The following is a 17,672-nucleotide window of genomic DNA, read 5'->3' as shown; positions in this document are numbered from 1 at the left end:
TAGGGTTTCCTTGACATTTCTAGGATAGCTCCTGCTTCTTGCATATTTGGGGTCTGATTGAGACTGTTCTGGAGGGAGCTGCAGCAGTGGTTACTGGGAATGTGGGGAAGGGGCTTACAGCCAGCAGCCAATGTCACCGAGCACTCAGAATTCTAAGAACTAGAGCCAAGATTTAAAAAAAATAGGTGAGTAAAATTAGATGCCCAATTATGGATGTAGGACCCTAACCTTAAGGCAGTCGAGTTTGAAAATCTTGGCCTAGGGGAGTTCTGACTGATCTTACGTGGACCCATCTGCACTGGAATGATTTGAAACTGAAGCCATTACTTCTTGGCTGCTTGGTCTATTTTTCCATCCTGCGCTCTTGGACTATGTAATTATTTCAGTCTAAACTAAAAGCTAAAATCGCTTAATAATTATTATATTGGCTCAAGAAGTTTTCCTGTGTCTTGCTTTGTGAGTCTAAGTTTTGGTTTTTGCTAACACTGCCATGAAAAGGTTACTTGGTAATTACCCAGAACGCTGAGAAAGTAGCATCTCCTGAGCAATCTGGAGCATTTGCTACAGAAAAGAAAGAAAGAAGGTTCTCAAACAAGGGTTTTCTAAATACCTAGGAACTTACCCTGAGAAGGCATCCCACACAATGATTAGATTATCAGGTCCCTGGTCAGCTGTTGCAATCCATCGCCTGTCTTCACTTACACACAGACAAGAAATAGAATTAGAGTGACCCTGGAGAGTCAAAATAAGAAATGTGCCTTGAAAGATCTAACAACAACATTTATTTAAAGCCATCATTTAGCAAAGGCCTAATTAAACTGCACATACTGTACATTGCATCTGTGACAGCCTCCATGTCCATATCTGTCAAGGTCCTCCTCTCTCTCCCCTTTCAAACCCACTTTATCCAGGAGTACTTCCTTCTTTACCCCATCTATAAACCCCTCAGTCCCTCTCTCTGAACTTGTTGCCCTGTGTCTTGTCTTGCCATATTTACACTGTAAGCTGTCTAGGGAAGGAAACAGAACATGACTTCTCGTAAGTATAAAGTGGAGAGTAAATGTACAGTGCTATATACATGTTTTATAATTCATAACAGAATAATACAAATCTTTGTCCAGGCTATAGCTCAGTGCAGATACAATTCATAGTTCAAATATAAGGTACCTGATTATAAATATAAGGTGTATTATAGGATTATTTATTACTTATACCAAGCCCAAGAATGTGCAGAGCACTCTGCAGCCATATACACCATTTATAAATATTTCCCTGTTAAGTACAGTATCATTATATCAGAAATGTCTGAAGAGCTCTATAACACCAAGTTACAGTAAGGAGCCAAGTCAGCTGAAGATAAACAGAGACTCATTAAAGGTCTCTTGACTGGCAGAACAGTGAAAATGCAGCTGATCCTGGGTAGATGTGACAGACAAAAAGGTCATCAGAATGTTTTTTAGATCCCAGTATGTGAGTCTTCCACTTCCCTTGCTGTTGAAGGGGTTCTACACCTGGAAGAACAGGGTTCTGTACCTGCAGATAATGCAGTGGGGTTCTGGGCCAGTAGGATAGGGTTCTCTAGCAATGGGGTTCAGTACCTGTGGGAAGAGTGTTCTCTGGGAATGGGTTTCTGTACCTGTAGATGATATTGCCTGTTTCTGAGTATGTCGTGGATCACAACAGTGTGAGAGGAAACGTATAGAATCACCCTGTGCTCTTCATCAAGCAGGCTGTAAACAGGGAGGTGGCTATTGTAACCAAATGCCCAAGACAAACTCTGTAAGGAACATAGTTACTTCTTTATGCCAAGCAGTGACAGAATTATCATAAAACATAATCTCTCTTACTTTTAGATAGCATCTGTGATCCTAAAGGAGCCCAATATGTTTCAGTTACAATCCCCTCAGTCACCACTGATATCCTGCCACCCTTAGGGAGAAGGACAGAAACACACAACACCACACCTGGCCAAGAACACTGGAGCAAAACCCTTCTCATAATAAGTTCCTATGTTGCCCAATGACCCATTAAAGCTGTTTTGATTGGCAGAAGACTGAAAATGCAGCTGATGCCGGTTAGATGTGACAGAGCAAAAGGCCATCAGAATAACCTTTGACACTAATTTCAACCTCCTACAAATGCATCATTATTTTTAGTAGAAAAATAAACTTTAAAATCTAAACTATGTCTCTCCTGAAGCTAAAAGATTACTTCATCCGTGATGAGCTGGTCTTTTTCACTAACATGAAACTTCCCATTCCCTAGGCCCTGCTTTGTACTCTGTAAAATACTCACAATTGGATGTGTTTTGATGCGCTCATCCTCTTCAAACAACAAGCCTGGGGTGGCAGAGGACACTAGTGACTCCTCCTTGGCTGATGCTGAGCTGGCAGTGATTGGTGCTTCTAGGGATCCTGTCTCTTCTTGGCTCATTTCAGCACCTGCTTGTATGTTCTGGCTTTCCTGATCTGCTAAACTCTCTTTGTCCCTCAGATTTTTCTGGTCACTCTCTTGTGCCTTTTGGCCTATTTGCTGCATGTCCTGCTCCACCTTGGTGGAGCTTGGTAGTCTAGTAGGAGCCTTGCTCTCCCATTGCGGCTCTGTGGGTACCGGCTGTTCAACTTCTCCAATATCTTCTAATGTTCCTGTTATTGCTGCAGTTTCTTCTCTTTCCTCTGATGGACCTTCAGTGACATCAGCCCCCGATTCCTTAAAAACAAATAAAGGCTTCCATGTACACTTTGCAGAATGAAAAATGTATTTAATCTCTTCCGTGCTGCATTGTCTCGCTTGCCACCTCTGTAACTCATCCAACTGTTATGAAGTGGATTGACATTCAGCTACATGCTTCAGTCCTATTGGTTATTAAAACGTGATTCATTTAATCTCGCTGCTCTTAGTGCAAGAGACTTCTCCTCTGCAGCGCCAGTAACCTAGACTAGCTTTCTGAATTCCTGAACAACTCTCCATATCACTGTAAAGCTCAGATGAACACACATTTTGCTCCCTGCCCCAGACATTTTATGTTACATGCAAAAACATTATTGATCATGTTCACAGTGTCATAGGTGGCCCCGGTGCTTTGCAGGGAACAGATATCAAATCCATGCTAAGGTTGGCAAATAAAATGAAATAAAATAAAAAATCAGGAAATGCAAAGGTTAAGGATTTGCCAGGAATTTTAACTTGGCTGCTTTGCACATCCTCTGCACGGCATGCTACACATTTAACAACAGGAAATCTAATATAGTCACATATGCATTATTTAACAGGGAAAACAAGAATAGAAATTTTGCTACCTCACTACTCACCCCCCTTCTAGATCGTTAAGAAACATATTAAATAGAACTGGATCTAGTACCGACCTTTGAGGGACCCCACCATTAACTTGTTGCCATGATGAATATTGACCATCTAATTCTAACCTTTGTTTTCTGTCTCCTACAGTTTTTGGTCTGTGACCATACTTTGCCTCTAACCCAACAACAACTTCTTTAGGAGCTTCTTGTGCAGGACCTTGTCACAGAAACAAGCCTAGTTTGGAGTTTCTAGCCTCTGTTGTTTTTGAGCTCCATGAGTGTCAAAAGTTCATGGAAGCATATGGATAATCTAGGTTTCCCTTACTCATAATTAAAATACGTCTCAAATTTTCAAAGCATATTCATGACTGGACTGATATGAAGCAGAGGAAGCTTTGGCCTGAAAAGGGATTTGTTTAAGAACATTATGAATGATTGTAAATGGGGACTGAATGGAAATTCCTTCTTAGCTATAGAATTTCATCTGAGCTATAGAATTTGCTGCTGGAAACAATAATGTCTCCCTTTTCTGTTATTTTCCATTGAACCCTGTGAGCCCGACTCTGTGGAATTGTATGGATGGAAGAGATAGAATCTGACCCTCCTGATACTTTAATTAACTCCATACAAGGGCAGTGTGATTCAGTGAGCATGAAAGACACCATAGAAAATATCACAAATAAAAAGGTGCACTGAATGGAATACACCCTTCTTGTGACATCATAGGAATCCAAGCTGGGGAGCTGGCAATAGGAAGTCTGTTATATGATATCCATACTCACATGTGGATTTGTTATGATGCTCAGTTCGTTCTCTTCTGTCTCAGGGGTGGTAGCATCCACAGAGAAATTGTCCGCTGTGGTTGGTGGGGGCTGGGTCTCCATTTCCATAATGTCCATGGATTCTGCATCACCCACTAGCATATCTGCTGGCATTTCGGTGACCTGTTTGGGTAATTCAGTCTCCTGAGCCCCTTGTTCATCCTGTGGAGTTTCTTCTGAAGCTTCATTTCCTCCTATACTTCCTCCTGCTGGTTGCTCCAGTGGGGTTTCATTAGAATCATCAGCCATCTTCTTCTATAAGCTTCCTTCCAAAATACACATTATTAGATTTTCTTCCCTGCTATCCCTAGCAGTTACCACAAAAGCCCTTTAGATCAGAGTCCATTCCCCTGAAAGGGTGATGGTATAGTCTCCTAACTGGAGGTATATCAGATGGGAAACCAATAATACTTTTGATCTTGTGCAACATGCCCAAGCGAAAGGAGCTGGTGATGTAAATTTGGTCCAAAGTATTAAAATTCCCTTAAAGTTTACCATAAGTGCCCAGGAAGGGTGGCAGAACTGTGTGTAGGAAGATAGGGGCCTACCCTACATTAGTCCTGGCATCCTAGCCAGAACCATTCAACCCCTCTCACTTCTATGAGCACTAAAATTCCTTTAAAGTGGAAGACAAAAATGGATACAGAAACACCAGGTTAGATTTCCAGGTCAGTCACAAAAACATTTAGAATCCCAGAGATGGTTCTATAGCATGAAAACAATCATTTATTCCATCTCGAAGTACCATACATATGTCCTCTGTCCGGTCATGCATGTACCTAAAGCACCTGTAGTTCCTTGTGGCGGAGATGTTCCCTCTTAGACTTGTACCTCTGTCACAGTGTCTATGCATAATAATAATTCAGAGAAAGGGGGATAAAGCTAGAGACTGGCACTTTGTTCAGACCCAGATTAGTTTTAGGCTGACTTTGGGGTCTGGATTCATGGTCAAACAAGGGCTGAGGTTCAGTTCAAAAGCAGTTCAAAAGCACAGAAATCTTGCTAGCAAAGAGCTTTTGAAGATGGCTCATATTCTCTTTGGCTGCATCCACACTAAAACCAGAAAACAGATCCCTTATGCTTGTACATACCACCTGGACCCCAACCCTTAGGGACAAGTTTATATACAAGCCTTCAAATCGGAGCCCTATGGTTCACCTCAAAATGAAAAAATGAGGTCTGGTTTTGGCCCATTCCCTAGATAAAACTCTCCCATTAGAGACTGGCATGCAAAGGGTTGGGGATCTCCTCCCTTGGGAAATGTTTTCGAAAATACACATCATTTAGTACAGTCTGATAGACAAAATATTTGCCCTACAGACAATGCTGTTGCTGTGTGAAGGATTGACAGCCATCAATTAATCCTGCCCACAGCAGGACATTAACCCCACCAGAGGCAGGGAATCTCCCCATTCCCCTGCCACCCTCCTTCAGTTCAAACACCATATTGTACATACACCGAGTTTGGGCACCTACCCATGCCCCGATGATGCACGCTGCATACTTTAGCTCGGCTCCATCTCTGGTTCATATCTGAGGGCACAGACATTTTTCTTTCTTTCTCCAGCTCACCACACATTTTTGCACCCGTCAAAACACATTTATCTCCAGTGAGGGCAATTACTCAGCAGGATATTAATGATTTAGCTCCCACCTGTTCCTGTTGCCTTATCCAGACCCCCCTCCCCCCCCTTCTTCCCCTGGGTCTGCTGCTGCAGCTCATCCTTCACACCCCTCTAACCTCCTCTGACTCTCCAAAACCTTTCCATTCCCTTGGCCAGGCTCCCCCAAACCTTGCTCCCTCAGACGCTTACCCGCAACTCCCCTTTCCTCAGGCCTTGCCCCAAATCACTCTCAATGGGACCCCCCCATCCCTCTCCCTTTCAGACCCCCTCTCAGCCTCACCTCTGCAGCAGCCTCAGCCCCAGCTCAGCAGCCTGGAGCTCCCCTGTTCTGTTTGTATCTGAAGCCTGTTCCCATAGTAACTGCTGCTGGTGCTGCAGGCAGTGAGAGACAGGCTGGAAAGATCAGTTGTAGAGGAGCTTGCTGTGTAGGGGTGAGAGAAGGGGAGAAGTGGTGAGCACTAAGGCACCACCAGGCTGGCGGGTATTCCTCAGAGGGTGGAAGATAGGAGGTACTTCCTTTCTCCCACTGGCTGCTCCTGAGTTCATGGTACACAGGCCGTCTCCACTCCCCCCTGCAGGACACTGGCTAACAGGACCCAAGCAGCTGCTCATCCCTTCACCCTCCTCTGCCCACACCCAGATCCCATTCACACCTGCAAGAGGTACCACTGTTGTGAGTCCCTGTACAACATGAACCCAGCCTCTAAAGAAGAGCCCGACTCCCCTGGGACAGGTGGCCTCACCTTGTAGCAGAAGCATCATGAGGGATGGTAGCCCTGAGCTGAGTGCATGGCACATGAGTACCACAAGGCCCCATATAATTAAGTCATTATGTCAAGTTTTCTGTGCCAGATCACTGCCTTTCAGAATCTCCTGTAATCACATGACTCCAAGAGCTGTGGCTTTAAGAAAAACTCCAAACACCCTGAGACCTATGATAAAATAGCAGGAACTGCCACTACTACATCATCTTCCCTCATTCCCTTTTCTCTTCTCCCACATCTTCCAACCACTAACACTGCTCTTTGTACCTCCCGAGTGGGGCAAATGGAGCAGAGCAAGCTAGAGAATCTGCCCCAAAGTATTGACTTTGACTGCTTTACCTATCTGAAATAAGGCATCTGGTCCTCAGGTTAGACAGCACTTGTATAAACGATCCACTAAAGGGGTTGTCCAGGGTAATGCTTCCTTTAAAACACGTTTGCAAATATAAAGTTCAAAATATTATCTTCCCTTAAAAGATAATGAAGTTTAAACTCTCTTGACTACGTAGAAATAACGATTTCTAAATCTAAGTTCTTTTCCTCATGCACGATATGCAGCGTGATAGTCCTGAAAGTCAATTTTGTTATCCTTTGAAACATTAGGTTTTTTTTTCAAGCTCAAGAGGCAGCTTGACTGTGTGAGGTGCGAAGCTACTACTGTATTAGACCAATGAAGCAAAAAGTATAAACAACTCTTGGGTGTGTGTGTATATATCAAATGGAACGGGGCACACTTTAAGGAGTCGAGATAAGAGATAAAATGACTGATGCAAGCAAATACAAACAGGAACTGCTGCCTTTAATTTTACACACCTGGACATTTGCAGGGCTGGGACCTTGGCTAAAATTCAAAGTGAAGCCAGTTTTAGGCTCTATAGAAAGGTTAAGGCTGAGATTCTATGCTGTGCTGCGCTCCCCCGAGACGCATTCAACGGGAAAGGAATTAAAAGGTGGCTTTAAGCCACCTTTTCCCCCTCCTGCTTCTGATCTGTTCCAGGAGCAAAAATAGCCTCCGGCATAATTAGGTTAGCTAATGGCCTTCTCTAGATTCCCTCGGACAGCCTCTGGCTTGCAGAACAAGTATGACTGTAGTGGTGTGGTCATTCCTGCCTCTTCCCACCCCTGCCATCTCCACTCTAGTCCCTAGCTTCTCTCTCAGACCTACTGGCCTGGGGCTTCCACAAGGGCTAGCATAAGTCCACTTATGGAAAGCCAATGCAGTGATTCCACCCCTGCACCTTGTAAGCAGTTTATAGCACCTATACACCACGGGAGTAGGGAGATGAAACCCATTTTATATTTCTAGTGGTCATTTAGTTTTGGTATTTATTAAAATTCATTTAGTTTAGTATTTATTAAAGCCCATTTTCTCTTGTTTCAGAAAGCATTATTTTGTACTACAGTGGCAGCTTGAAGTTATAATCAACAATGTTAGTTCAAAACCCTGGTGATTATAGATTGTTATATACTCCCAGCAACATTCATTCCATCATTTCCTACCTTGATATCATTAGGCAGAAGGGCCAAATTCCACTCTCTTACACTAGTACAAAAACACTAATTCCCATTTACGCTGGTATATGGTCCTTCTGTTCAGTTCCCCCTTGCTGGACCCTCATTTGTAGGGTAAGCAGGGAGTTTAGGCCTCTCCACCTGCACACTATATCTGATTTTGCAAGGAGGATAACACAGGCTTTGTTGATTACACTAGCTGGCATGTATCAATACCTCTGACTGAACATATCCGTAAACACCAGCAAGCAGGAAGAATATACAGTAACTCCTTGCTTAAAGTTGTTTCGATCTTACCTCTCTGCTCAATTATAGAACATGCTCCATTTAAGGTTGTGCAATGCTTTGCAATAACATCATTTGGCTGCCTGCTTTGTCCACAGCGGGCAGCCCCACGTCAGCTCCCCTACACCCCCCCCCCCAGCGCCTCCCACCCGCCGGGAGACCCCACGGATCAGCGCCTTCCCCCACCTCCTGCCCACAACAATCAGCTGGCTTGCGGTGTTTGGGAGGCAGGGAGAGCCCGCATGCTGTGTCCTCCCTCCTCCCCCCTCCCTCCAGAACACCACAAGCCAGCTGATTGCCATAGGCAGGAGGGAAAAGCGAGGACACCTTGTGTGGAGTAAAGGGGTAGGAGGGGAGGCTTGGGGGAAGGGGTGGAGTGGGCGGGCCAAGGGTTGAGCCCCCCACCCCAGGTGCTTGCAGAGTAGGGGAAGCTGCCGCTGCTGCTGTGCAACGTGCTTCTCCCAGCCTACAGCACCTTCAGCCTCCTTGCCTGCCTCATTGTCTCCAGTGCCAGTGGACTGTGCCTGTGTGGGGTAAGGTGGGGGTATCTCCCAACTATAGTACTGTACGGCAAAAAAAAAATCCCTGGAACCTAACACCCCCCCCCCCATTTACATTCATTCTTATAGGGAAACTGGATTCACTTAGCATCATTTCACTTAAAGTCGCATTTTTCAGGAACATAACTACAACTTAAGTGAAGAGTTACTGTAGCTGAAAAGCAAATGAGCCTACCACATATGAAGGATTAATTAATTAATAGGTGTTTTAATAATTAATTGGTATGGAGTCTAATAGATCAATAGGCTGCTTATAGCCATGGCTTAAAACCATCTATAACACCTTCTACACCAGTGCTTATAACCACACATAATATACTATCCATGTCTGTAATATACTTATACTTTATACTTATAAACTGAGATTCTGTAAAAATAACCTTTTCCAAAAATTATGACAGCTACACTAAAATCAGGTATACATTTTTTTTTTTTTTTTAAGAATTCCAATAGAAACTGGTTTAAAAACAAACCAAGCCAATAAGAGTCCTCTTGCAGCGTATGCAACCCAAAAACTACAGCACAGAAAATAAAATGAACAAGAAACTCAATATACACCAAATTAAAACTATATTATAGTCCAAGCTATGAGAAATATAAAAAGCTGACCTGTTCAGGAAGGACTTTAGATTAAAAATGAATGTAAATTATCACCAATAAACAAAAACAAAAAAACCCAGCGTAACTCTTTATTGGTAAATGTTACTTCCCATGAACAGACAGAAAAAAACATTCACTAAATGTTACAGAATAATTTGGCAAGGATTCTAACTAAAGAAAAAGCATGGACCTCACTTTGATCTCACACCAGATTTTCATCAGTGCAAGTGAAGTCAGAATCAGGTCCTATGACTCTACAATCTATTCCCTATGAATCAGTAAAATTACTGATCATGACCAGGTGCAAGTCTGTTGAAAGCAATTCAGGTGTAGTATATCCAGCAGGCTGGAGGTCAGAGCCTCGGAACCCATCATAAACATTCCAGCTTCAGCAAGTAGATGTAGGTTGCAAAGGGAACTTTTCAAACCAGGTTGGAGTTCAAAAAGCACAAACTTTGATCTTATTGTCTTCCAAGCCAGTCATCTTTGCAAGGGGAGAATATTGCAGCTGAAAAAATGTAAAGGAATAAAATTAGGTCTTCTGCATTCAATCCGGAGTAAGGAAATAGGGGAAAAAGATTTATTTTTTTCTGGCCCCTTTGTAATCTTTGAGCTTACTACATAAAGAGCTCCATAGCCAGACCCTTCCCCTCCAGTTAACCAAACAGAGCCCCACTCACCTCTTTAGCCTCCCCAGTGGGCTGCGAGGCTAAGCCTTCCCCATTCCCAACTTGATCTCTTGATATGATGCACCTCCCCACGCTGCTGCAGCTAAATCTTTAACAACTGACTTTAGATAATGTCTTTCACTGAAGGTTCTAAAAGTGATCATCAAATTTGAGAGGGGTGATCAAAGCAGAGTGAACCATGCCCAACACCACATGACAAATTAGTCCTGTCCTTAATGCAGAATCCATGGTTCTGATCCTGTGTGAAAGCCCTATCCACTCCATTAAGTGGAGGAGAATATTGCACCCAGCTGAATCTGCAGAGGAAAGATCCTGTCTCCACTATAATTCCAACAGTTTTGTGAGCCTCTGCTAAAACACAGCTGTGCCCCAGTCAAAGACTGTTTTCCCCGGGGTAGACTGAAAAACCAGGTATAACAGTGTTAGAGGATCCAAACTACATCCTGAAAACATATGGGGCCCTATTTCCCACAGGCACACACATGGTACAAGTAATACTGATTGACATCAGTTCCTGCAGTGAAGAAATTATACTCCAGGGCTGTAACAAGGTTATAACAACATGGTTTGGGCCAGTCTACGCAGGAAAACCAAACCATATTATAAAGCAGGTGGGGCATAACAGGGTTCAACTGCAATTTGTATAGCACCAGCAGTGCCCCCGCCTTGCTAGGCAGGTCAGAAGTACCCACTTGATAATGAGCAAGGTGGCACTCAAAGACTTTGGTGCTGAAGAAAGCTAGGTTGGATTCTGCCTCAGGTAAATTCCCAGGGGAGGGCAGAAGGCTCAGGCTCCGTTCTGCTTAGCAAAGGCATCTTCCAGTTTAAGGCTGGTTAATGACATGCCTATTCATGCACTTTGCCAACCTGAACTCAGAAGCTATGGAAGAAAACAGCATGCCTACCCCAGCAGTCCTTTCCCAGCCCACTGCTTTGGTGTGAGCCCGAGGTGTAATTTCTTGCCGCCACGGATCACGGTCACACTCAGAGGTTTCTGAAATGCAAGAAAACAAACAGCACCTTCTCCTGTCAAGTTGGCCCTGCTCTCATTTCCCTGTCCCCCTAAGAACATAAGAACGGCCAAACTGGATCAAACCAATGGTCCATCTAGCCCAGTATCCCGTCTTCTAACAATGGACAGTGCCAAATGCTTCAGAGAGAGTGAAAAGAACAGGACTATTTATAGAGTGATCCACCCCACCACAATCCCAGCATTTAGTACTCAGAGGTTTAGGAACACCCAAAGCGTTGGGTTACATACCTGACCATCTTTTTAAACTCCCTCTTTTGGAAGCTGTTCCATAACCTTAATTTTTGTTGCCCTTCTCTGTACTTTTTCCAATTCTGATATTTTACTAGATGGGCTGCCCAGAACGTCACGCAGTATTCAAGGCATGGATGTACCATGGGTTTACATAGTGGCCTTATGACATTTTCTGTCTTATTATGTATCCCTTTCCTAATGGTTCCTACCCCTCTGATAGCTTTTTTGACTGCTGCTGCACATTGACTGGATGTTTTCAAAGAACTATCCACAATGACTCCAAGATCTCTTCCTTGAATGGTAACAGCTAATTTAGACCCCATCATTTTGTATGTATAGTTGGCATTATGTTTTCCAATGTGCATTACTTCGCTTTTATCAACATTGAATTTCAAGGCCATGTGGCAGAGTAACTCTTCTTCCTTCCACGGAGAGTCAAAAGCAGCTCTCTCTAAAGCTTATCACCATTACTCCTTGATCAGCCAGCAGCAGGCACTCTCAGTAGAGACAAAGCATGATGCTTACACACCGTCCCAAATCTCTCAGCCCAGGAAAGATCTCAACTGTTCTCCATTGGACACAGCTGGTCTCAGGAATAGTATTGAGCAGTATAGCTATGGGGTCAACATTCACATCAAAAGCAGCAGCAGGATGAGCCTGATGTTTGGTTTCCAGAGTGGCAACCTGGGACTACTGGTGTCTTCCAACTATCACAAACGAAAAAATATCTAACCTTCTGTTCAAAGACTGCAAATAGAACTCAGCCGAAGCTGGTAACCTGCTCACCCCTTCGCTGTGCTGCACCACGGTGGCAATATTCTGCAGTGTCTGGAAGTTGTGTGTGTCGACAGAGCCAAACTCAATGATCTCATCATCAACCTGTAATCCCTTTACAAAGAAGCAACAGGAGACTAAGCATCATTTGCCCTCAAAGATACACAACGCTTTGTGTTTATATAACATCTTTCATCCAAGGACCTTAACACACCTGATGAACACTCATCTAGAACGGGGTGGGGAACCTACAGCCTCTGGGCTGCATTTGGCCCATTGCTTAATTTCATCTGGCCCGCGCATGGGTGGAGTGTCCCATAGGCTGGGGAGGGCTGTGCCTCCCCAAACAGCCAGACACTGACCTGCCCATGCTCCACCCTGCCCAGCTCCACTTGCTCCTGTTTACTGCTGTGCAGTGTGCGGCTCCTCCAGACCCCCTGTGCTCCAGCTAGCGCTCCAGGGGCCGCCTGCCTTCCCGGCGCTCCTCTGGGACTGGGGGCCCAGCCTGGGGCAGGGCTAGGGGCAGCAGTGGCGAGGGGCTTTGGGGCTCTGGCTGGGGGGCAGAAGGGGCAGGGCTGGGGGCTTTTGATCAGAGCCTTCCTTTTAACTTCTGTGGGTCAATGACCCGTGATAGCAAAAAGGTTTCCCACCCCTCATCTAGGTTATGCCTCCATTTAAGAATCTCAAAGTGCTTCTCAAAATTTAGTAGATTAAGCCTCACAACCCCCCAGAGAAATATGGGAGTAGTATTTATTATTTCTGCTACAGAGATGGGGAAACCAAAGCACATAGTGGTGACATGGCCTTACCCAAGTCATACAGTGTGTCAATTGGAGAGCTGGGGAAAAAACGAGTTCTGATTCCCACCCCCATGCCCGACCCACTAGCTAGGTGTTCGAACATGGCCATGGCTCTACAGGTTACAGCAATGCATATTTTACACTGTCCAGGCTAACGAGTATAATTATGTCCACCAGGAAAGTTACAAGCACCTGGCAAGAATCTGGTTTAACAACAGGAGCTCAAACCCTGCTCCTGATTGCAGGTGAGTGGGGAGGGCCACCTGCCATATCTGGGGCCCAACTGGCAGAGATTGTGCCATTGGAAGCAAGATGACTGAACTTGCCGAGATGCTAGCAGGAGAGCCTGGTGTGATGGCATTCACTCTTGCGAAGGGCTGTGGCAGACTCGGGTTCTGATTCATTGCCTCAGCCTGAGCTTCTGCCTCATCCTTTGCCTGCTTCTCCTTCTCTCGCGCATGCAGCTGGTGGAGAGCTTTTTCCACTTGCAGCATTAGGGCCTTGTGATCATTCTGTAAACCTAAAGGCGAGAGACATTAGTGCAGAGAAGACAGGAACAATCACATTTTCATTTAAAGTCCTTACCTAACAGATGCATCTCTCTCTGGCTGAGATTCTTAGCTTTCAATTAAAAGTATTTTGTTCCTCTTAGGCCTACACTGTGAATGAAACTGTGCTAACAACCTTGTGCAGCTAGCATAGCTGTTCCTAGCTCAGTTTCCCTGTCCAGTGTGGCCACCTGAGAACCATATTAAATCTGACTACCTATCTATGGGAGTGAGTCAATGTCCCCAAATACACTACAGGATCCACTGTGTAAGGATAACCAGTTACAACAGTCATCACCTGACAGTGCCATGGTTACAGACTGAAAGCTGTTTCACAGCCCTGCTCATGAGCAGCAGTGATACACAGTACACATACACAGTTGTGAAGAAACAGCCATGTTACAAATTCAGTAAAAATCCATAGCGTAGATAGAGAATATGGACTAGGGAGATCAATGTCCACATAAAGAACACTAAGCAACCAAATCCCCTTTCCATTAAATCACACGCTAAATACAACACTTATTTCTAAACAATGACTATTATAATACATTTGTCCACAAATACAAGGCAAGCACTAAATTTAAAAGGAACAATGTCAACTAGTTTTAGTTATTTTATAAAGAACACAGAAAGGTTTTACAATATGACTGTTCTCATTAATCATTAGTAGGTGCATTAATAATGCTGCACACTGCATTTTAACAGATACAATTTTATGACTGAGCCAGTCCACTGGCACTTTTGTAGTACCTGACCAGAGGGCAAAGCTGCTTAGAAACAAAACTCAAACTGACTCCACTATTTTTATTTTCCAAACTGAATGAAATGAAAATATTAGGGCTGTCGATTAAGCGCAGTTAATTCACACAATTAACTCAAAAAAATTAATCACGATTAATTGCACTGTTAAACAATAGAATACCAATTGAAATTTATTAAATATTTGAAAATGTAGAAAAACATCCAAAAATATATTGATTTCAGAATAGTGTACACCTTACATTATTTTATTACAAGTATTTGCATGTAAAAATGATAAACAAAAGAAATAGTATTTTTCATTTCACCTCATAGACGTACCGTAATGCAATCTCTCTATCGTGAAACTGCAACTTACAAATGTAGAATTTTTTTGGTTACATAACTGCACACAAAAACAAAACAATGTAAAACTTTAGCTCCTACAAGCCCACTCAGTCCTACTTCTTGTTCAGGCAATCACTAAGACAAACAAGTTTGTTTACATTTATGGGAGATAATGCTGCTGGCTTCTTATTTACGTCACCTGAAAGAGAGAACAGGCATTCGCATGGCAGTTTTGTAGTCAGCATTGCAAGTTATTTACATACCAGATATGCTGAACATTTGTATGGCCCTTCATGCTTCGGCCACCATTCCAGAGGACATGCTTCCATACTGATGATACTCGTTGAAAAAATAATGCATTTTTGATTGAACTCCTTGGGGAAAATAGTATGTCTCCTGCTCCCTTTTTCCTGAATTCTTCCATACATCTCACGTTATAGCAGTCTCCGATGATGACCTAGCACATGTTCGTTTTAAGAACACTTTCACTGCAGATTTGACAAAAGGCAAAGAAGGTACCAATGTAAGATTTCTAAAGATAGCTACAAAAAGAAAAGGAGTACTTGTGGCACCTTAGAGACTAACCAATTTATTTGAGCATGAGCTTTCGTGAGCTACAGCTCACTTCATATGAAGTGAGCTGTAGCTCACGAAAGCTCATGCTCAAATAAATTGGTTAGTCTCTAAGGTGCCACAAGTACTCCTTTTCTTTTTGCGAATACAGACTAACACGGCTGTTCCTCTGAAAGATAGCTACAGCACTCGACCCAAAGTTTAAGAATCTGAAGTGCTTTTCAAAATCTGAGAGGGATGAGGTGTGGAGCATGCTTTCAGAAGTCTTAAAAGATGTGGAAACTCTGATGTGGAAACTACAGAAACCAAACCACCAAAAACGAAAATCAACCTCCTGCCAGTGGCATCTGACTCAGATAATGAACATGTTCGTCCACACTGCTTTGGATCATTATCGAGCAGAACCTGTCATCAGCATGGACGCAAGTCCTCTGGAATAGTGGGCAAAGCATGAAGAGGCATATGAATCTTTAGCGCATCAGGCATGTAAATATATTGACACACCGGCTACCACAGTGCCATGCGAACACCTGATCTCACTTTTAGGTGACATTGTAAATAAGAATCAGGCAGCATTATCTCCTGCAAATGTAAACAAATTTGTTTGTCTGAGCGACTGGCTGAACAAGAAGTAGGACTGAATGGACTTGTAGGCTCTAAAATTTTATACTTTTATTTTTGAATGCAGGTTTGTTTGTTTTGTATATAATTCTACATTTGTAAGTTCTACTTTCATGATAAAGAGATTGCACTACAGTATGAGGTGCAATGAGGTGAACTGTATGAGGTGAATTGAAAAATACTATTTCTTTTGTTTTTTACAGCACAAATATTTGTAATAAAAAATGTGAGCCTTGTCACTTTGTGTTCTGTGTTGTAACTGAAATAAATTTGAAAATGTAGAAAACATCCAAAATATTTAAATAAATTATTATTAACAGTGCAATTAATCAAATTAATTTTTTTTATTCGCACAAATAATCATGATTTTTTTTTAATCTCTTGACAGCCCTGGAAAATATTAAACAGCAGTAGGACGTTATTACTATAAAAACGGTTGCAATTCTGAATTTTATTAAGTTGTTATTAATAAACTAAAGAAACTCATCCTTTTAAACAGCTGAGTTTCCAATCAATAATGTCCCTTTGCTAACAGAGTTCTCAGTTTTATTCCTTTACGTTTGCCAAGGGGAAAAACCAAACCCGATGTTTGCAAAACAAAAAGCCAAACTTCTGACAAGCGTTGTCCCCTTCATTTCGCTCAGCCCCCGCGAAGGACGACTTTTCAGGGCAGAACTGCTTACAGATAACGTTGTGCCTGGCCGCACGGACTTGGTACACGTCAACATCGGCACGCGGATACCCTTCAGCATCGACCAGCGGCTCGTGCATCCCGACTCCCTTCTGCTGCGGGGCAGAAATGCGGTCACCGACCTCGCCTCAAGAGCCCGCTCGGGTTCCCGTTTTTTAAAGGGCAAACAAACAAAAAAACGGCACCTGTGGCGTCTCCGCAGCTCGTCGATGAGGCTGAACGAGAGCGCCGGGGAACTGCAGAGTCCGAGGCTGGCACAGGCCCGCCCCGGGGCTGCGTATGTGGCGGGGCATCGCAGACCCCCCCCCGCCTGACACGCCTCACACACAGCCGCGCTTTGCACAGAGACCCCCCCCCCGCCTGACACGCCTCACACACAGCCGCGCTTTGCACGGCCCCCCCCCCCCGCCTGACACGCCTCACACACAGCCGCGCTTTGCACGGCCCCCCCCCCCCCGCCTGACACGCCTCACACACAGCCGCGCTTTGCACGGCCCCCCCCCCCCGCCTGACACGCCTCACACACAGCCGCGCTTTGCACAGAGACCCCCCCCCCGGCTGACACGCCTCACACACAGCCGCGCTTTGCACAGAGACCCCCCCCCCGCCTGACACGCCTCACACACAGCCGCGCTTTGCACGCCCCCCCCCGCCTGACACGCCTCACACACAGCCGCGCTTTGCACGCCCCCCCCCGCCTGACACGCCTCACACACAGCCGCGCTTTGCACGCCCCCCCCCGGCTGACACGCCTCACACACAGCCGCGCTTTGCACAGAGACCCCCCCCCCGGCTGACACGCCTCACACACAGCCGCGCTTTGCACAGAGACCCCCCCCGCCCCCGCCGGCCCCGCGCGCTCTGGCAGTGAGCCCCGTGTGCGAGAACAGACACCCCCGTGCGCGCCGGGGGGGCGGGGCAGATGCAGGGCCCGGGTGCCCCCCGCCGCGCCGCGCCGCGCCCCGCCCCCGCGGGCACTCACCCCCTCCAGCACGGCGTAGCAGGCTTTGATCTGGGCCTCGAGCTCATCCTTCCTGCGAACCAGCTCCTGCACCTCGCGCACGCTCAGCGCCTCGGGCCCGGCGGCCTCCTCCGCCATCGCCCGAGCCCAGCAACCTCCCCCGCGCACGCGCGCGAGCGGCTCACGCGCCGCGCCG

General features: G+C 45.0%; 2 protein-coding genes across 5 annotated transcripts in view; both read right to left on the bottom strand.

The window, feature by feature from the left end:
• CFAP251 (cilia and flagella associated protein 251) overlaps positions 1-6,298 on the bottom strand; it is a 32,157-nt gene extending 25,859 nt beyond the window's left edge. The window contains exons 1-5 of one of the 3 annotated variants that reach the window (XM_048821821.2): positions 6,026-6,298; positions 4,082-4,382; positions 2,296-2,709; positions 1,637-1,777; positions 623-732 (exon numbers count right to left, since the gene is read on the bottom strand). In XM_048821821.2, the coding sequence (XP_048677778.2) occupies positions 623-732; positions 1,637-1,777; positions 2,296-2,709; positions 4,082-4,369 (953 nt within the window). In that variant the 5' untranslated portion in view covers positions 4,370-4,382; positions 6,026-6,298. Of the gene's footprint in view, positions 1-622; positions 733-1,636; positions 1,778-2,295; positions 2,710-4,081; positions 4,387-5,596; positions 5,701-6,025 lie in introns of those variants that run through there. The other 2 variants (XM_048821819.2, XM_048821822.2) reach the window with 2 other exon arrangements.
• A 3,243-nt stretch (positions 6,299-9,541) lies between these two features.
• Positions 9,542-17,672, bottom strand: PSMD9 (proteasome 26S subunit, non-ATPase 9). 2 transcript variants are annotated; one of them, XM_048821689.2, is made up of 6 exons: positions 17,498-17,672; positions 16,508-16,610; positions 13,320-13,513; positions 12,206-12,307; positions 11,061-11,149; positions 9,542-9,974 (listed from the first exon to the last, which is right to left on the bottom strand). In XM_048821689.2, the coding sequence occupies exons 1-6, from the start codon at positions 17,612-17,614 to the stop codon at positions 9,947-9,949; spliced, it is 633 nt and encodes a 210-aa protein (XP_048677646.1). In that variant the 5' UTR covers positions 17,615-17,672; the 3' UTR covers positions 9,542-9,946. The 2 variants fall into 2 exon arrangements, with proteins under 2 accessions (XP_048677646.1, XP_074976160.1); XM_075120059.1 differs by having other exon boundaries at positions 16,508-16,607.

Source organism: Caretta caretta, chromosome 15 (assembly GCF_965140235.1).
Source record: "Caretta caretta isolate rCarCar2 chromosome 15, rCarCar1.hap1, whole genome shotgun sequence".
NCBI lineage: Eukaryota > Metazoa > Chordata > Testudines > Cheloniidae > Caretta > Caretta caretta.
The sequence above is the reverse complement of the archived record's forward strand: the minus strand, read 5'-3'. Positions and strand labels throughout refer to the sequence as shown.